The sequence below is a fragment of the Drosophila biarmipes genome, unplaced genomic scaffold (assembly GCF_025231255.1).
Source record: "Drosophila biarmipes strain raj3 unplaced genomic scaffold, RU_DBia_V1.1 ptg000024l, whole genome shotgun sequence".
Classification (NCBI taxonomy): Eukaryota; Metazoa; Arthropoda; class Insecta; order Diptera; family Drosophilidae; genus Drosophila; species Drosophila biarmipes.
Window position 1 is genome coordinate 1,240,927 of NW_026114541.1, and position 21,443 is coordinate 1,262,369.

At 36.1% G+C, this 21,443-nt stretch overlaps 1 protein-coding gene across 2 annotated transcripts in view; it reads left to right on the forward strand.

Moving 5' to 3' along the window:
- LOC108025970 (protein amalgam) overlaps nt 1–21,443 on the forward strand; it is a 591,701-nt gene that overhangs the window by 438,746 nt on the left and 131,512 nt on the right. The window contains exons 9-10 of one of the 2 annotated variants that reach the window (XM_050890374.1): nt 17,911–18,201; nt 18,564–18,686. In XM_050890374.1, the coding sequence (XP_050746331.1) occupies nt 17,911–18,201; nt 18,564–18,598 (326 nt within the window). In that variant the 3' untranslated portion in view covers nt 18,599–18,686. Of the gene's footprint in view, nt 1–17,910; nt 18,202–18,563; nt 18,687–21,443 lie in introns of those variants that run through there. The other variant, XR_007765681.1, reaches the window with a different exon arrangement.

The window sequence follows — 21,443 nt, forward strand, 5'->3', positions numbered from 1 at the left end:
CAGCCAGTGCGTGTGCGAAACAAGAAGTGCGTGAACTGATTACGAATTACAAGCCGCTAAAATCGAAGTCGACAAACATTGAAATGAAAATCCTCTTAAAAGACGAATCTCCCATTTTCTCGCGTCCGCGCAGATTCGCTTTCGCTGAAACGAATGTAATCGACGAACAAATTGAGCAGTGGTTGGATAACGGCATAATCGAGGAGTCTGATTCTGAATTTACATGCCCGGTAGTGCTTGCGAAGAAAAACGACGGTTCGCAACGACTTTGCATTGATTTCAGGCGTATAAACAAGGTAATCGTAAAAGATCATTTTCCGTTGCCCCTGATTGACGACCAGCTCGACCGCTTGCAAGAAGCGTTGATATTCAGCACGATCGATTTGAGGAATGGCTTTTTCATGTGCCAATGGCTGAATCTAGCAGGAAGTACACTTCATTCGTGACGCAGAGTGGGCAATACCAATTCCTAAAGGTGCCTTTTGGTTTGTCCAACTCACCTGGTGTGTTTCAGAGACACATAAATGCGATTTTCAGAGGTCTGTCCCGCAGAGGAATCGCTCTACCTTATGTAGACGATATAATTATACCAGCGAAGGACGAAGAGGAGGCAATTTCGAATCTCAACGAAGTTATACCAACTTGCAGCGAATATGGTCTTGAGCTTAACATAAAAAAGTGTCATTTTTTGCAGACCCGTATCCAGTTCTTAGCTGATCAGCTGACGACGGCCAATTTCACCCAGTCTACTTTATGAGTAGGAAAACCACAGATGCTCAGCGTAAATACTCAAGCTGCGAGTTAGAGGTGCTAGCGATAATCGAAGCTATAACCAAATTCAGAGTCTATCTACTTGGCATCCCTTTTAAGATTGTCACTGATTGCAATGCATTCGCGAAGACGCTGGACAAGCAAAGCCTCTGCACCAGAGTGGCACGTTGGGTACTATTGCTTCAAGAGTACGATTACGAAGTGGAACACCGTTCAGGTACACGTATGAAGCACGTTGACGCTCTCTACAGGTACCCTATAATGACAATCGTAGACGACTCCGTAGCACTTGGCTTTAAATAAGCTCAAGAAAAGGACGAACACTTGAAGGCGATCTGCAAAATTATTAAAGATTCCAACTTACCCTACGACGATTATTTCCTAAAGTCCGGAATCTTATACAAGATAGTTAACGACACAGAACTTCTTGTTGTGCCCAGGGATATGGAAAGACAGATCATTGGCAAAGCACACGACAGAGGACATTCCGCCGTCAAAAAGACGAAGGAGATGATTTGCAACGAATACTTCATCCAAAACCTTGACGAAAAAATACAGAAATTCATCGACTGCTGTATTCCATGCATTTTAAGCAACCGCAAGCGTGGCAAGCAAGAGGGTTGGCTACATCCATTGCACAAAGAAGATTTTCCATTACATATGTACCACATCGATCACTTGGGTCCATTAGAATCTACAAGCAAGAATTACAAGCACATACTCGCCGTCATCGATTCCTTTACGAAGTTTTGCTGGCTTTATCGTCAACAACTGCAAGCGAAGTCATTACAAAACTACGAGGACAAAGTAATGTGTTTGGCAACCCAGCTTGTTCGGATCGAGGTTCAGCTTTTACAGCCCAAGATTTTCATCAATATTGCGACGAGGAAAATATAAAGGTTGTCAAGTCTACGACAGGTCTACCACGTGTAAATGGACAAGTGGAGAGACTGAATGCCATAATTATCCCAGTTTTGTCAAAACTCAGTGTGGATGATCCTACAAAATGGTACAGACACGTTGATCGAGTTCAACAAGCCATCAACTCTACTTTCTCGAGAAGCATCAACGCCACACCTTTTGAGCTTTTAATCGGAGTCAAAATGAGGAACAAAGATGACCAGCAGCTTCGTGAGCTAATCAACAACGAAACCTTAGCTCTGTTTCAGGACTCTCGTAACGATTTAAGGCTGAAGGCAAAATCACAAATTTTAAAGCTTCAATCGGAAAACAAAAGAACTTACAATCTGCGACGCAAACCAGCAAGGCTTTACAACGTTGGCGACATGGTAGCCATAAAGCGCACTCAATTTGGTGGAGGCCTCAAATTAAAGCCGAAGTATTTGGGTCCTTACCAAATCACGAAAGTCAAGCACAACAACGCCTACGATGTCCAGAAAGTTGGCAACTCAGACGGTCCAAAAATTTCTTCGACTTGTGCCAAATATCTCAAGCCATGGTCCACCCACGATAACAACGATGAAACATTCGAGGCGAATGTTTAATCAGAATGGCCGAATGTGGGAGTGATATTACTGAGGGAGTGATATTACTAGAATAACCCTACCTATCCCTAACCATCCCTAAGAGAACGACGAGCAGTAGCATACATTCCAGAGGAAGACGAGCCAAAAGGAGTAAAAGACGAGAACGACGACGATACGATGATAATGACGAGAAAAGAAGCAGTTTTTGACGAGATCTAGTTGAGAGAAGACGTGCTTGTGTGAAAAGCAAAACGACGCGACGACGATCTTAATTCTACTCTAATTGTGAAATTATTTTCATTTAAATAAACACTTAAATCTTTATATATATTCTAAAATAATAAAAACCCCACATATAATACTTGCGATCACTTAAACAAGTGTGGATTATTTATCAGCATGTACTAAAATGTCTTACAAATGCTGTGGCTCCGGTATCCATTTGAATAGAGATAACTTTGTCGTTTATTTCGAGATCTATAAACATCCTGTTTTGCTGGATTTGGACTATACCTGTTTAGAGCTCCAATTGTTTCTATTTCATTTGCTTTCATTTTGCGGCTCTTATGGTTTTGCCATTTATTATTGTCTTGCCAGATAAAACTTGCATGATGATGATGATTATGTTCACAACATCATTTCATCACCACCAAGTAAAGTTTTCTTTGTACAGGTGTGAATGCCATATTTTGTATCACGGCTTCTTTAAGGGCTGTGCTCACGCTTGCCACTTTATTTTAGTTGAAATTATATTGACTGGTTAAACAAGAAGTGCAAAACTTTGTCCACTGCTATCATTAAAAGCCTCGTTTGCTGAACCAGATCATGGGGTCACTATGTTTTGACCGACTGTCACTCACAAAACCCTTTGTTCTCTCTTGAGTCGACCTATGTGGTCCATTTCTGACTTCCTATCCTATTCGCGTAAATGCTCCATACAAAACATATATAGCCGTCTTTGAATAAGTTTGCCAAGTGGGGCCATGCAACCAACTTCGTTGGAACCCTCACTTAATAAGAGGAATTTAAAATGCAACTCTTATGATAAACGCTTTGCAATTTTATTTAAATTTATATTTTATTATTCCCTCGGTATATGAAATACTAACTTTGCCATTTTTCGGTATATTTTGGGGCTGCGTCACCACTTAGATATTTTTTAAGACTTAGAGTTAAGACTACAACTGAACGCATCGAAGAAAAATGAAATAAAGAAAAAATTCGGGAAATAAAACGTGTTTATTCTACACCATATCTTTGGTCCTTTTCGCCAGATTTAGTTACTGATTAACATGGATCAGTTGAAACTGTTGAAGGCAGCAGGAAGCCGTGCGAAGCCGCCGTCGCAAGATAATATACATGTGTCATTGGATAGACTTAACAACGTGTGGAAGGAATTGGAATCCATTAGCGACCAAATGGCCTTTTTTTGACGAAGAGGAGGGGTACGTCGATCCAGCCATCGACAACGAAAGGTACGAGGACAAGTGTTTGCAGGCGAGCACATTATTTCGCAACCTCATTCGCACCTGTGAAAAAGCTTAGGAGAATGAAAGAGAAGGCAACTTTAGACAATCTGGCAACACAGACGAGGACGCATTAATGGCGTCAGGAGTGATTAACGAAAACCTAGTTCGCTTTCTGGAACAGCAGCAGAAGCTCAATGAGCGTTTGGTTGAGCAGCAAGCCACGACTTAAAAACGTTCATCACAGGAGAATCAGCTGACTTGATTCACCTTATGCCAATTACGGATGCAGCTTACGAGGCTGCTTGGACTTGCCTGATTGATCGCTACAATAGACCACGTCACATTGTTAACACTCTGCTGGAGACATCTGTCAACATACTTTCGACCGCCAGAGCAGCTCTACGCAAGATGACGGCCTGGATGCAGCAGGGCAAACTCAAAGGGACTGCTGGATTATACACTTTATTCTGGGAAAGATCGATGCTGAAACCCGTCGCAAATGGATCCAAAGAAGGCGGGATTTGTAATTTCCGTCTGTGGATGATCATCTCAAGTTTTTAGACCAACGTTGCGAGGAATTTGAGTCAGTCGGGCAGAGACGCAGAGACGAGCTTTTACTTGCCACATCACCCTGTAATCACCCAAAAATTACGGGTTGTATTTGATGGTTCATGCAAGGACACGAATGGAAGGTCCTTAAATGAAGCTCTGCACATTGGACCCAGCATTCTGCAAAACCTTTTCTCGATTTGTATGCTTTTCAGAATGTTCAAGTTCGTCTTCTCAGCAGATATTGTCAAGATGTATCGGCAAATCTGGGTGTCTGCCAACTATTACAGAGAAGATGAAACAACATACAACACCACAGTAACATACGGCACATCCTGCGCACCATTTCTGGCAGTAAGGGTCCTGGATCAGTTTTTTCGAGTTGGCGGACGACTGGACAACTCACAATTACCAGCTGAGGCAAAACACCCTATACGGCTTTCGAAGTCGAATTGCACCACAAAATTGATTTTGGTGTACGAACATATATACAATCTTTATCCAGGAGTTTCTGCAATACTTGTAATTGCTTGTCAAAGGTACTGGATCTTTGGTGCACGGAACCTGATAAGAAATCTGGTTCACAACTGCATAAAATGTTTCCGTCAACGTAAACTCGTGGAGCACCAATTCATGGCCGATTTACCAGGCATCCGTATAACAGCAGCTTTACCCCTCCAACACTCTGGCTTTGATTACGCTGGACCATTCATATTCAAGAAAGAAGTTGGCGCATTCCCAAAAAAATAAGGGCTACATATGTGTCTTTGCTTGCCTTGTAACATCAACCATACATTTGGAACTAGCGACCGATCTTAGCAAAGACACATTCCTGGCTTGTCTTCGGCGTTTCATATCCCTTCGAGGAAAGTGCTCATAAATCTTTAGCGATAATGAATCTTATTATTCCCCCGGTATATGAAATACTAACTTTTCCATTTTTCGATATATTTTGATGCTGCGTCACCATTTAGAGATTTTGTAGGACTTGGTGTTAAGACTACAGCTGAACGCATCGGATACGAAGAAAACTGAAATAAAGAATACAGTCCACTTAAAATTCGGGAAAAAACCGTTTTTATTCTACACCAAATTCTTTAGCTAGCAAGCATTGAAGGACCCACTAATGTTCACCTTTACCAATGGCGTAGAATTTAATTTCATTCTACCCCGCGAACCACATTTTGGCGACTTGTGGGATTATTGGATTATTGGTCAAACACACTGGTCACTCGCATCTGACGTACGAGGAACTCGAAACTCCAGTTAATGCTGAAGCGGTTGTCAAATCACGACCTCTCACGCGTCTAAAGAAGCCCTCACTCCATCGCATTTTTTGGGCACTTTCAGAGCCAAGTTTTGAGGAATGCAACGTGTCACGCACATCAAACAACAATCCATCACGACAACGCATCACCTCAGCAATGGCCCTAGGGACGCATTACCAATACTTGTTGTGGAACGGAACAAATTCGTAAACTTGCCAATTTCACTTAAAATTTATCTTGAAAGAATGACCGTCCTTTCAACGAGCTGAGTACGTTCATGCCTGCCTCTTTATTGTATTTGAAATTGTATGCTAAAATATTACCCCCTTTTGCAAAGCATTATGACCCACAATTAAAACGGTAAATCTTAAGCTTTCTTGTTATGCTTAGCCCAACCAACTGTAAAACCAAAAGCAGAATAACATAACTTCGCAAAGAAAATATTTTTGACTCCGTTGTTTTAATTTTCGATCCGCCATCTGCAAAAGTGCAGAAGCGGTGCAATAACAATAACCATTGGCATTTGCATAAGGGCAAATTTGGCTGTTGGCTGCCACCCATTAGCCAGTGGATTAAACAAGCTGCAATGGTTTTTATGGCTGTATCATGGGTTTCTGCACCTGTGAGCATATCTAAGAGAGTTGGCTGGTACTTCTGTAGAGCCGATGCTAGAACGGCATCGAATGATATATGTATATTATCTGATCGCGAATCATTTTATCTACATAGTTTGAAGAACAACCGTCGGCTTCCCACTTTATATGTGTTTTTGAATACTTGATCTCCTTCTTAAAAAATTCATTGCGAGCAGCAACTATGTGCCGCTTTGTGGCGAAAGGTTCCGTTAGCATTTCTGTGAACCGCGTGTATGTGTACATGCTTAAATTGATGCTCTTGAATATATTTAAAAAACAAGAAAGGAAGTTAACTTCGGCAAGCCGAAGTTTATATACCCTTGATGTTATAAAAAATATTCAATAATTTTATTAAATTGAATTCGAAATTCTTAAAAATATAAAAATTTATATTCCCAATATTATAAGACAATATGTCAAAAAGCCCGAAAGCTATAATTTGTTTCACATTATTTCCTATTAATTATCCAATCGTTCCTATGACAGCTATATGATATAGTCGTCCGATTTTGATCACATTTATCTCGAAATTCAAAACCAAATAAAAAATGTTATTTCTAAGCGTAGGAGGTTATAAGTTAAAAAACACCGAAGATATAATTTTTCAATATTATTTTACCACTAATTTTTCGATTGTTCCTATGGAAGCTATATGATATAGTCGTCCGATTTTGATAAAATTTAAAATTCAGAACTTATTTAAAAATGTTATATCCAAGCTTAGAAGGTTATATGTTAAAGAACACCGAAGGCATAATTTTTTTTTTTAATTTTTTCCCCAATTAGTTCCTATTTTTTTAATTAGGAGCTATAAGATATAGTTGTCCGATCCGGATGTTTCCGACTTATATACTACCTGCAACAGAAAGAAGACTTTTGGGAAAGGTTCAGGCCGATAGCTTTAAAACTGAGAGACTAGTTTGTGTAGAAACGGACGGACAGACGGACAAACGGACGGACAGACGGACAGACGGACATGGCTAGATCGACACGTCTTGTGACGCTGATCAAGAATATATATACTTTATGGGGTCGGAAACGTCTCCTTCACTGCGTTGCAAACTTCTGACTGAAATCATTATACCCTCTGCAAGGGTATAAAAACGTTAAAATGCTTGATTAAAAGTTAATATGTCTCCCAGATTGTATTTATCGAACTTGTATAACGGATGACACAATAATAACTGCATTGAATCACTTTGTTTTGGAGAAGTTCTTTGGTGCATTATTGCTTGCATCCAGTTATTGTTAGGCAGCTGTTGATTTTTTGTATTTACTATTTTGAGTGGGTTTGTTGCTTGCCGACTCGATGGGTATCGTCACGAACATTAATAATATAATATAATGAAAAGGCCTTACATCGGCCGCATTGAAGCACTGCAGGTCTTCAATTAAGGGGTAAAGTTTCAGAAAGGTACTCTTGGTACTCATTGAAGATTGTATCATTCCCTTCTGCACTTAAAGGGAATGCTGTCCTGCTATAAAGTGATGAAAACCGACTCACCAAAAACGATGTTTTTTACCTGATATAAGCTGACAGCGTTTAAGATGCGTCTTCCTCCGGATGAGGAGGTGCCGATTCTGAAGGTAAAGAAGCGTTCATTACACCTAGTGGGGTGTTCTATAAAGTCGTTTGAGCGGGCTACTGGGGCTAGATGTGAGTTACTTTAAAAATTCTAAGTGAACCGATTTTCGTTAAAAAATATGTAAACTCTACGACATACATCTTTTAATTTTAGCGGCACTCGATACTCTGCGTTTTCTAAAACATAGACTGACCTTGGTACGGTCAAACTGCAGGGTTCCCATTGTTGGAGACATTAATCGTGGTTTTTAGAAGCAGATAGTATATTGTTAAACAACATCACTGCACTCGTGTTGTGCATTGATCAAACAAATTGTTTGCAAGCACAACTGAGGCTTCGATTAAAACAAATCTTAGTCGTCATCAGTGAATTTTTCGTTAATTTCCAAAATCGTATCAATTTGTAAAATTACCAACAATTTTGTTGGGCCTTCATATACTAATTCTTCAATGTTTTCATATATTTCAAAAACTAATATTTTGTGTAGTATTTTATTATAAGCATTCTTTAACGGCTTTTGGGGGTAATTTATTAGTGATATCAGGTGTGCTAGGCCCCTTTATACAGCTATCTTAAGTCAGGCTGTGTAACGAATTGTAAATACAATGAAAAGACAAAACAAGAATAATATATCAACCTAAATATGAGTACATAAATAACATGTATGAGCCCATAATTATTGTGAAGTTACAATTTATATGATATTCTTTGATAAAAAATAAGGCAACATAAGAGCTTTTTTAATGAGAAGACATTAAATATAGACCAATTTTCATATATCCAGGCTATACTAAAACCTCAACAATCATAAGTAACAACAATCACAATTAACATACCATATTAACACTCGTATAATTTTTGAATACACGTGTTAAAATGTATCAAAAATATTGGAAGGATGATCACAAGCTATTTCAATTTTTTAATTAGCAAGCACAAAGCATTTGAACTATTTTACATCATTAATGAATGAGAATTATATTAAGCTAAACATTGTCTTCACTTTCATTGTCTTTAAATGTACAATGTATAAGATACAAACATTATATTCATTACATACGTTACATTTTATAAAGATATCAAATGGTCTTTATGATGATATGATAATACAGTGATATAATATGATGAAAAACAAGAAAGGAAGTTAACTTCGGCAAGCCGAAGTTTGTATACCCTTACAGTTATAAGAAATAATCGACTTTAGTAACAGCATGTGAAATTTTTAAAGATTTTTGCTGACTTTAGTGATATTAAAAAAGAATTATTTCATTCTTTTTTTCAGACAATTTTTTTAACAACTATATGTTAGAGTAGTCCGATTTTTAATAAACTGAATTCGAAATTCTTAAAATTAAGATTATAAAAATTAAATAATATGTCAAAAAGACCTAAAGCTATAATTTGTTTCATATTATTTTCCTACCAATTTTCCGATCGTTCCTATGACAGCTTTATGATATAGTAGTCCGATTTTTATAAAATTTAATTCAAAATCTATTTTTTTCCAAGCTTAGAAGGTTGTGTCAAAAAGCACCAAAGCTATAATTTGTTTCACATTATTTTCCCACCCTTTTCCGATTGTTCCTATGACAGGTATATGATATAGGCTTCCGATTTCGATAAAATGTAATTACAAATTCAGAACTAAATAAAAAATGTTATTTCCAAGCTTGGAAAGTTGTATGTCAAAGAACACCAAAGATATAATTTTTTCATATTTTCCGACTAATTTTCCGATTGTTTCTATGGCAGCTATATGATATAGTCGTCCGATTTTTATAAAATCAAGTAGATAGAAAACGCGGATTCGCATATTAATGGCCCCCAGCCCCCTCTATGAGGGTTCTGACTCAATTACCATAATCCATAAATTAACTAATTTTAATGTGTTTCGAGGTCATATAAATGTCACGATCATGTCCATAAAGAGTTTACTGATTGCCCCCTTCGCCACCACATCCTCATGTAACAATATTGATCATGTATCCTCCTCCTCATTTTACGCAATTAATAGTTGCGTGAGAAAGTACCCGAAGGTCGTTATCACGTACCCTTTTACCTTATTATACTATGCACTTGAGAAAGGTTGCACACCCAAAGTATCCAAAGGTTGTTATCTCAGAGAAACATGACCGATAATGCTTTTGAATAATGTTTTCTATGATTGCAACACAAGTTCAGAAATCAAAAGAACCCCAATAAAATAAATCTCACAAGTTAATGATTTTCCGATGTGGAAAATATTTTAGAACCCATAATTTCCTTGATAAAAATTCTTTTCTTTCCTAAAAGGGTCATTAAAATATCAGCCAGAGTCAGAGACCCAATATATGGGCCAATGTATATTACCTGACCGCAATAAAAAAGAGAAACGCACAAGTCCGTGGAGCACGCTCATTGAGCAAATCACTGGGCCGCAATAAAAGGGACAAGCTCACTGAATACCTATCTCTGACACGTTCCCAATAGATTTGTTATACATTGATATTAATTTTTTGGCTCCGTTCTGGCGAGTTGCATAGAAGACGCATGCGTACTTAGCCGATGTTAAATGAAGATTACCAAATGTAAAGTGTTCACCATAGTTTGCAGGTTTTGGGTCAAGTCCACCTTGACTCATAAACATAGTATTTGTTTTTAAAAAGTATTGAATGTGCCGACCGATTATCTGTCCTTTATGAAATGAAATTTTATTTTATCAATCTTGTTTTCTTGTAGCTCTTTACACATCTTGCCTCAATTTTAAAATGATGTATATAAAATTATTTTTTTGTTTTGATGCTACATTTAAAAAATGTCAAAATATTGTATGCATTGCTTAGAGCAGAAGCCCGCCCTTAAGATGTGTTTGACAATATGGAAACCGGTTTCCTTTAAACCAGTTTAATGAAGGGCAGCCCACTTCCTTGATATTGACAAGCTGACGATTCCCAAAAAATTCTCTAGAAAACGCTTCTTTGGGCACCCTTACACACAATCAGTTTTCCGTTAGTAATTGTCCTCACAAATCTTCGAGTTTGTGGAAAACTTTTTTGTTTAAAAAAATGTTGTAATGTTTATTGGTTAACCAAATTGCAATCTTTTTAGATTTTGTATCATGCAAAGTAAAATCATATGGTGGTTCTATTAAAAAACTATTATTCAAACTAGGATCTTTTTTGAATACAATTCCTATTTCCTTTAGAATAAATGTATTATTATTATCAAAGAAACCTTGAACATCAACCGAAATAGATTCTTTCTTCATTTTCTTAACTTTAAGCAACTCGTTGTACTAGTCCGTTTAATGGGTTATATTCAACTAAACGATCATGTATAAGGAGACTGTAAGCTTGGGTATTTTTATGACTTGGTGTCCTGAGTACTATTGAAATGCTCGTCATTATTGACCCCAAATGAATTTAAATTGAAGGCCCCATTGTTGTTCTTGATCTTTCATATAAAAACGAATCAGTGAAAACTGGTCCCATTGATGTGAGAATTTCAATTTCTTTGATAACAATAATAAATTTATTCTAAAGGAAATTGGGAAAAAAGATCCTAGCTTGAATAATAGTGTTTTAATAGAACCACCATATGATTTTACTTTGCTAAATACAAAATATAGAAAGATTGCAATTTATCAATGAACAACAACTCATGTTCGCAGTACCAAAATAATTGAATAAATGTATGCACTATTCTGACTTTATATTTCGAGTTTAAATTACAGGTATACTTGTGCGTTGTACCTTTTTGGGAACACGTCAGAGACACATAGGTAGTCAGTGAGCGTGCCCCTCGCACTTGTGTGCGGTATAAGGTCATTGGCGGGTGTTCTTTTATTGCGGCCCAGTGATCTTCTCAATGAGCGTGCCCCTAGGACTTGTGCGTGTGTCCCTTTTTTCGGTCAGGTAATAGACAAGCGCCCATGTTCAGGTCTCTGACCCTGGCTGATATCTTTATGGCCCTTTGTGGAAAGGACAGAATCTTTGACAATTTACCAGCAAAACGTTCTGGGCCGGAAACGAAAATATGGGTTGCAAAATATTTCCCACATCTGAGAATCATTAACTTGTAAGATTTGTTTTATTGGGATTCTTTTGATTTATAAACTAGTCTTGCAATCATAGAAAACATTTTTCCCAAACATGATCAATCATGTTTCTCTGAGATAACAACCTTTGGATACTTTGGGTGTGCGACCTTTCTCAAGAGCATAGCAACACGTGGGATAATGAGGTAAAAGGGTACGTGATAATGACCTTCGGATACAATAGGTCAGTGACCTTTTTCAAGTGCATAGCAACAACTGGGACTTGCACCTTTCTTACGTGACTATTAATTGCTTATAATGAGGAGGAGCATACATGATCAATATTGTCACATGGGGATGTAAGGGCGAAGTGATCTGGTTTAAATTTCTGTAGTCTATTACTAGTCTTTAGATTTTAATTTTCACATTATTCCCTGTTCAATCATTTAATTTATTTGCTTGCTAACGTCTTCATCACAAGTTTGAGGGTATTTGCTTTGTTTTTATCGAATGTTTGATAGTACTTGTACAAGTCAAATTTTCACCTTCTTTGTTCTCAATGGTACTATATATTCAATTAAAACCTTCTTTACGTGATAACGACCTTCGGATACATTGGTGTGCGACCTTTTTTACGTGCACCTTTCTCACGCAACTATTAATTCCGTAAAATGAGAAGGCGGATCATGATCATGATCAATATTGTCACATGGGGATGTGGTGGCTAAGGGGCAATCAGTATACTTTTTATGGACATGATTGTGACATTTTTATGAACTGGAAACCCATTAAAATCAGTTAATTTATGAATTATAGTAATTGTGTCAGAACCCGCATATGCAAATGAGTGGTGGCGGGGGGACAGGGGCCATTAATATGCTAATTGCGCAAGAATACGCGTTTCCTATTTACTAATACGAATTTCAAAACGAATAAAAAAATGTCATTTCCAAGCCTAGGAGGTTATATGTTAAACAAGAAATAAAGTTAACTTCGGCAAGCCGAAGTTTGTATACCCTTACAGTTATAAGAAATAATTAACTTTAGTAAATAATTTTTTCATATTATTTTCCCACTAATTTCTCAATTGTTCCTATGACAGCTATATGATATAGTCATCCGATTTCGATAAGATTTAATTCGAAATTCAAAGCGAATTAAAAAAAGTTATTTCCAAGTGTAGGATTGAAAAACACCACAGATATACAATTTTTAATTTGTACTCCGATAGTTGTCCGATCCGGCTGGTTCCGACTACCTGCAATAGAACGAAGACTTATGGGAAAGTTTCAGCCTGATAGCTTTAAAACTGAGAGACTAGTTTGCGTAGAAACGGACAGACAGACGGACGGACAGACGTACATGGCTCGATTCGTCTAGTGACGCTGATTAAGAATATTTATTTATTTGTACACTGTAAAAACTAAGCTACAGTAGTGATGACAGTCAGATTAAGAATATATATATTTTATGGGGTCGGAAACGTCTCCTTCACTGCGTTGCAAACTTCTGACTGAAATCTATTTCAAGGGTATAATAATCGCTTTCACCCCGTTAACAAAGTTTTTTAAATTCCTATTGCAGCATACGAATTGAAAGACATTACCAAATTCATTTTATATTAACTACTTAACGTTTCAGGTGTGTGTTATTAAAATTCCGCATGGGTATTAAATGACAGTGATATCGCACAGTCTAATTAATTAACCAAACACTATCTGTACGCATAGTTGAATTTACGGCGTGAAAACTTTTCGATTTGCATGAAAATTTTAATAATAGAATAAGAACTAAAAATAAAAAACATGGTTTATTATCACAGACGAGCTTTGCTTCTTTTAAAGATTTAGTAAGGACCAAGATTTAGTAAAGATTTAGTTTAGGATCGCCTTATCGTTGGAAAAAAGTCATTCCATCCCCTCCGTGGAAAATACGCTCCACCGCCATTGACACTACACTTCATGATTTTTGAAAAATCAAGGACCCCAATCACAACGTTTAAGCAGCTATTCGAAGAAGTTACCCATAAATACTCCGATAGGAAATGGATACCAATGGTTCAAAGTCCGATGCCACAACCACCTTTGCAGTGGTTGACCAACACAGATTTATTGTTTCTTGGGGTCGACTACCTCATCACTTCTCAGTTTTTGCTGCGGAAGCAATAGCTATAATTAAGGCAATTAAATTTGCTCTCTAACTTAAAAGAAGTTATATCATCTGCAGTGATAGTCTGTCCACCCTGCAAGGAGTACAAAACTTCTACAATAACAATAACCTGTTATCCGAAATTTGTCACCTCTGCATCAAAAACAGTAGCAAAATTAAACTGTTATGGGGCCCGGCCCATATGAGAATAACTGGGAACGAGATGGCCGACTGCTGTAAAATTAGCCAGACGGGCTCCGTGCCATACAATCATACCTGGAGTAGAACAGGACATCTGGAAAAACATCAGAAACATTTTGCGAGACATCGAACTGGAAGACTGGTCGTCGTTTAACCACTGGTATAAACAATTTAACCCTGACAAGAAACACATCAAGTCCCCTACTTCACTCAACGGAAGGGAATGCGCCATTCTCATACGATTAAAAACCGGACACACAAATTTCACGCATAAGCACATCCTTAATGGGGAAAGTCGGCTAATTAATTAGTTGCGGAGAAGAACTATCAGTGAAACATCTACTGGATACCTGTGGACGGTCTCACATCAAATCTATTATCTGACCTCACAGCTGCCAACTCCAAACTAATTTTATCTTTCCTAAGAAATTGTAAAATTACACATCTAATTTAAACTCCCCTTTTAATTGTCTAATATCCATTTCTTCAAATGTTAAATCTCAAATACAAATGTAAACAAATTGTTATCAATTGTCGAGTCGATGGCCATAGTAGCTAGTTACTCCTTCCTCTAAATTAGTTATTATATTGTAAATTCGATTTATGTATTACAGCTAATAATTTTTTTTCCCTACCCGGCCGATCACGCTCGTTCCAATCTCTATTCGTACTACCTGCAATGGAAAAAGGACTTATGGATGCAATAGAAATAAAACATTACTTTTGTTTAAAACAAAAAGAGGCCTTGACTATTAAATACCCGTTATTCATAAAAAGAATTCCGACGTGGATGAATTCCTGGACTTTTAAAATCTCCTGTTATTCCCTATGCTCACTTAGTGGAACACAGCCGTCCAGTGATTTTCATAATTTTTCGCATACTGTCAGTATCAAATAAGCTCGCCGATAGAGACCAAATTGCATTTTTAAGAGACTTAACTAAACCTGGAATATCGTCGTCCAAAGACTAAATTGTATATGTCTTACTTCTTGCTGAACATAGCTTACAACTTTTTAGGTTCTAACTGGACTTGTTTTGATTGAGTTTCTTGCTACGTGTTAATACGATTATACGTGTTAGCACGAGTATAAGGCGAAAGCCCTTTAAAATCAACATCTAAAATTGTTTACCTTATGGGGGTGGTCCCGTATTGAAGCTGTTTTTCAAACTATTTTTCGGAGAGATTTTCTGTAAAGGGCGGTTAAAAGATACAACTTAAAATTTTTACCATTTATTTGGGCTATGTTTATTGATGAACTTTATTGTGTAAAAATAATAAAAACTTTAGAAGGTAGAGCGTTGAAGTAGGGGTGTGAAAAATTCTCCGCTGGCTATCAGGATTCCGGCCAAGCCGACTTTAAATTAAAAAAATTCTAAAAAAAACACGCTTTTTTGACGATTGGTCAAGTTGTTTCTTTGATATCTGAATAGCCAGATGAAAAATCGTGGTTTCGAGAAAAACGCTTAAAGATGAATAGCGATTAAGAATGAATAGCGCCCGCGAAAGAACGAGTACGCTCTAATAAAATTAGATGAGTTTTTGTCGAGTTAATCCTCAATATGCGAATTACACGCTAAATCAGGGCTACTCGGAATAGAATATCTCTAGTAAACTGGCTCACAAAACATAAGTTTGCTGATCGCATTTATTTTTTTGCTGAATAAGGTCTGAGAAATTCAATGATCCTTATGATGCCCTCTTGTTTAAATTTATACGGCTCACCCAATATTTTTTAATGAATGAACGTAAAGTTATTAATCCTATTTTAATTATAGACGGTCTTGAGCGTTGACGTCTTTAGTGGGCATTACAGTGGCTACTTAGAAAGCCTTTAGAATACTTATGCTTAATCCCAAATGTTTAGCTTTTATAATTTCTAGCCCCTTCACGTTCATACGGACAGACAAAAACACGGAGAAACACAATATGCCCTTTAACACTAGAAGTAAAACGTATTAGGAAATTGCTTTATTAAATATCTTATGAGAATTTAAAAAAATGCTTTATATATAATTATATATATAATAAACATTACTTGATTTCGAATTTATTTTTTTTTTTCAGTTTTTTAATAATAATCTTTATTTTAAAGAAGTATAATAAAACTCGTAGAGTGAAAGAGCAAACTAGATTAGTCGTACATAAATACATACATAGATGGAAACGTTACCAACCCCTTAAAATACATATATTCTTAATCAGGATCACTAGCCAAGTCGATCTACCCTTTCCGTTTGTCCGTATGACAACTGAGATTTCGCTATAAATATATAAGAGCTAGAGGAGTGAGAATTGGCCTTCATGTTTACTTATCGGCTGAAACAATACAAGAAAGAAAACTAAAGTCGATTGACCGACTATCAGATACCCGTTACTCAGCTTAAGAGAGCAAAATAAGGAACAAAGCGATTTCGTAAAGCGCCACTTACCAGCTATTTAAATATTTGGTAACGAGGGCGACAGACAGATTTAAGAGTTCTGGCCATTTGTGGGAGTGGCAACGTAAAATAAAGCGATACATATTTATAGGTTAATAAATTTCAGCTAAAATTATTTTCTAGCATGAAAACTGTGGCCGCCACAGTTTTAGGCGGTTTGTTGGAGTTAGAGGGGGGGCAGATGTTTTGGGCTTATAGGCGATACGTAGCAAGTTGCTGAAAAACTTGCGCTGCGCAGGAAGGCCAGAAATCTGCATGTTAAGTCTGACTCTTCTAGCTTTTCTAGTTTCTGAGATCTCAGGCTTCATACGGACGGGCGGGCAGACGGACTTGGCTATATTGACTTGGCTACTGATTTTGATCAAGAATATATATACTATGGGGTCGGAAACGCTTCCTTCTACCTGTTACGTAATTTCCGACGAATCTAGTATACCCTTTTACTCTAGGAGTAACGGGTATAAAAACATTGTGTGCAATATATGTGCTCTCCCGTGCGAAGAGAACAACAATAGTTGTGCTGTTCAGCCGATTATTGCTGCTCTCTTCTTGCTTAACACTTCTTTATCGAAACAAGAAGGGATGCTAGCTTCGGCAAGTCGAAGTTTCTACACCCTTGCAGTTATAACAAATAATCAACGTTAGTAACACCATGTGACATTTTTAATGCTTGTTGCTGTTATTTTACTGACCGTTTCTTTGACAGCTAAATGTTAGAGTCGTCCGATTTTTATTAATTTTAATTCACAATTCTAAAAAATATAAAAAACTATTTCCCAATATTATAAAATATGTCAAAAAACACCAAATATATAATTTGTTTCATATTTTTTTACTATCCATTTCCGCACCTATCCTTTGACCGCAAGATGATTTAGTCATCCGATATTGATATAATTAAATTCGAATTTTAGAACTAACTAAAACATGTTACTTCCAAGCGTAGGAGGTTGTATGTTAAAAAAACGCAAAAGATGTAATTTTTTCATATTATTTTCCCACAAATTTTCCTATCGTTCGTATGGCAGCTATATGATATAGCCGTACGATTTTGATAAAATTTAATTTAAAATTCAGAACTAATTAAAAAATGTTATTTCCAAGCTTAGAAGGTAATACACGTATGTTAAAAAAACCGAAGATACAATTTATTTTAAATTTTTTACTTGATACTTCCCATGGGAGCTATAAGATATAGTTATCCGTGGTAAAGTTTCAGCCTGATAGCTTTAAAACTGAGAGATTAGTTTGCGTAGAAACGGACAGACAGACGGACCTTAGTTGGTTTGGGAGGAATACTCTTGGCGTTTCCTATTTTAATATTAGTGCATTGTCTTTCAGAGTTACGATTACCACCCAAACCGACCACCACACCTCTACCTCACGTGCACACAACTGTCAAACCGCATCGGAAGCAGCCCCCTGGTCACAACAAGGGGCTGAACGAAGTAGTGCGTGCAAAGGAAACCCATTTTTTAAATCAAATGCAACAGGAGAATTCTATACATAGTGGTGGAATCGGTGTGCTGCAGAGCGCAAGCAGTGATAATTCTGGTAGCGCAAGTCGTGCAAATTATGGTGCAGCTTTAGAAAGCGGAAACGTCAACGATGGCATGATAAACGGAGCAGAAGGTAAGTTGAGGTTTACAAATTTCTACAAGTGCATATTGCAAATGCAAATGGCATGATAAACGGAGCGAGAGGTAAGCTGTTCAGAAAGTTCGACAAGTTTATGCTGCACATTTAAATGCACGGCCAAATAAAATCGAAAACGAAGTCAGTCATATGTGCTAAGCAATAGAGTCATACAATCCAAAGTGGATGTATATTACATATTTCGAGTAGTCACTCGAAAGTTTTTATACTTTTAAAGTAGGAACAAGAGAAAACGCTATAGTCGCTGCCATTGATGCCATGAGGATGGAGATATGCAAACTAAAAAGTCGTTTAGCAAATTTGTTAAAAAAAGATATTTTTAATTTTGTTATTTTTAGCTTTTCTTATTCACAAGTTGACAACACTTTCTTAGCATCGAACTTGTTCACTGTTCTCAATACTCTAAATTATCAACCGATCCATTCAGATCTAAGGACGGACTGACTGGCCATGGGCAGATTATCTGATAAGCAAACCTAGGTTTAAGAGAATCTAGCGACTTGGTCATTGGATAAGAGATGTTGAAATAAATTGGATGATGAAATTTTTGGTTTGATTGTGGAAAATCAATTTAACAGATTACTCTGCAATTTGGGTCCGCGCTGGATGCTGACCGGATGCTAATTTTTACATTTGGGAGACCCAGCATAGTTTACAGTAGAAGGACCGCGACAATATTGTGTTCAGTAGAAAGACAGCGGCGCAATTGGAACTTAAAAAAGAATTCATTGAAGTGGGGAAGATTATTAAGAACTCTGGGTTTGGTGAGAAAGCTGAGTAAGAAGTTCCCAGCTAGAAGTTGTTTATAAATTGGATAATAGGCCTGGAATCTTGGGTTGGATAACTTCCCTCATACTAAATTGAATCATACCGATTCTTTGGAACTGATTGATAAAGCGAATTTAAATGAGTGTTCAACTCGTGTACATATTTCCATTGTTAGATATATATATTATTTTCGGATTCTGCTTCAATATGATCTTGTCGTACTGTGCATATAAGATATTTGTTTGAATTTAAATAAATTCGTGATAAATAAATATAATAAAGTAAATATGATTAATATTAATGTTACTGGGATTTGAGTTTGTTTAATTTGAATGAATGGGTTTAATATGTTAGTGTTATCGAATGTAAGTTCCGAATCATTTGACATAATATATTCGGATATTAAGAAATTATTATATTGTTTAGCAGTGATTTATCCAATATCTTATGGTCTACGTTAGTGCAGGAAATATTATTTATCAAACAAGTGTCATTAAAGGTAAAAAAAATTGCCCATTTAAATGAGTATCATTTACCATATTATCGCCATTTATAAAAATGGCTTCTTCTTGGACTACATAAATTTTTGTATTATATTCTCTGATTTTATTACGTAGAAATATTTCTCTATTTAGTTGCCGGGTAAAACAAGTGCTCTCTGATCTTAAAATTAGAGATAACATAATACTAATTTTTACATTTAGCGGCATGATTATTAATTAATAGTTTTCCATCATGGTGTGAGATGGATCGTGCGTTATATACTTCGCACCGGTTTGTAATAATGGAATAATGGAGATTTTAAATTTAGAAAAATCTAATAACAAATTTTCTAACAAAAATTTTGTTTGCGTTATGTCTTCAGTGTTTTTTGTGTGGAAAACATCTATTTTTGCTAATGTAATTGTATCCATTAAATTCATAAGACCGTAAGTAAGCTACCGAAGGCGGTGTCTTATAAGCGGGAATTCTGGTTTTGAAAATACTGATTGAAGATTTTCAGTTAGGGTTTTCATTTCATTGAATAATTTTGAATTAATAACAAATTGATTGTTGTTATTACGGATTAAATCATTAATCTTGTTACGAACTGTTATAAAATCATCATGTTAGGGTTTAATTTCTTTGAATAATTTTGAATTAATAATAAATTGATTGTTGTTTCTACAGATTAAATCATTAATCTTATTACGAACTGTTATAAAATCATGATGGTCAGGCGTTCCTGCTATCCATTTCCAAAGTGTAGCTCTGTTGGGTGTAATTTGCGAATTCTGATTGCTTATACTCGTATTTAGGTGGTTTGATTCGAGTTGAATTATGTTAGTTATATAAAATAGGTCAGTTTCATAAATTAGAACATTTTTAGTGTCCTTGTACAGAAAGAAATCATAACTTGTATAATCTATGATTTTGAATTTGGTTTTTGCTACCATCAGTAATAAGAACGTTTATAAAATCATTATCTGGAATTTAAAATAAAATATTTTTTTTTTATTAATATTGTCTTTATGAATCGTACGATTTCGTATGAATCGTGTGATTTTCCTTAACTACTTGTTTTTTGTATCTAGAATTTAACTTTTTGCGTTCCCCGTGTTTCTTTTCATTAATAACCCCACCTACGTGATGATGTTTTTCTCTTCTATCTTTATTCTATCTTTAATAATTGAGGAGTTGTGTCATGTTTGATTTTGTTGTATAGTATATCGTACGGTCGTTGATTAGTAATAGAATGAATTGTTAAATTATACTTTTGGGCAGCTCTAATTATAATTTCAGAGTAATCGATTGTGCCCTTTCTATTTGTTCATTAGAAGTACTATGTCGAGGGTCCGCAAAGAATAGGGTATCCCATTTCTTTGTGCGAAGGATTTAAATTGTGATGAAGAGAAACTTGTCTCGTTGTTTTTGCCAAGGGAAAATATTGTAGATTTTGTGAAACTTTATTTTCTATATTTCATTTATTTTGAATTTCTTTTACTACCAAATATTTTTTGTAAGAATCTATACAAGTAATAAATAAAAGATTTTGGGCATAGTAAATATCGATAAGCAAATTTTCGCCGGGATCGGTATTGATAGAAATTTTGCACAGATGTGTGCAATTTTTAATATACTCTTTTAATTTTGTTTTATCCAATCCTCGGTAAGCTCTACTATGCGTTTCTAATATTATAACGGACTGGATTACATCTTTAAGGAATGTCCTCGTGTAAAGGAATTTATTAACGAAGATTAAAACGAAGGTTTTTGAATTGTACAAAAATCTTTACGGGTAGAATGGATACCGACTGTGACATTTGGCTTTCTTTTAGAATTGAAACCAAATTTTCATGACCGTCATATGTCTGGTATTATTATATTCAAGGACTGTAAGCCTAGCCTAGCTATTAAGAATTTAGTTATAAAGTTAAAGTTTTTTTGCTTCTTCAATTACATTTTCAAAA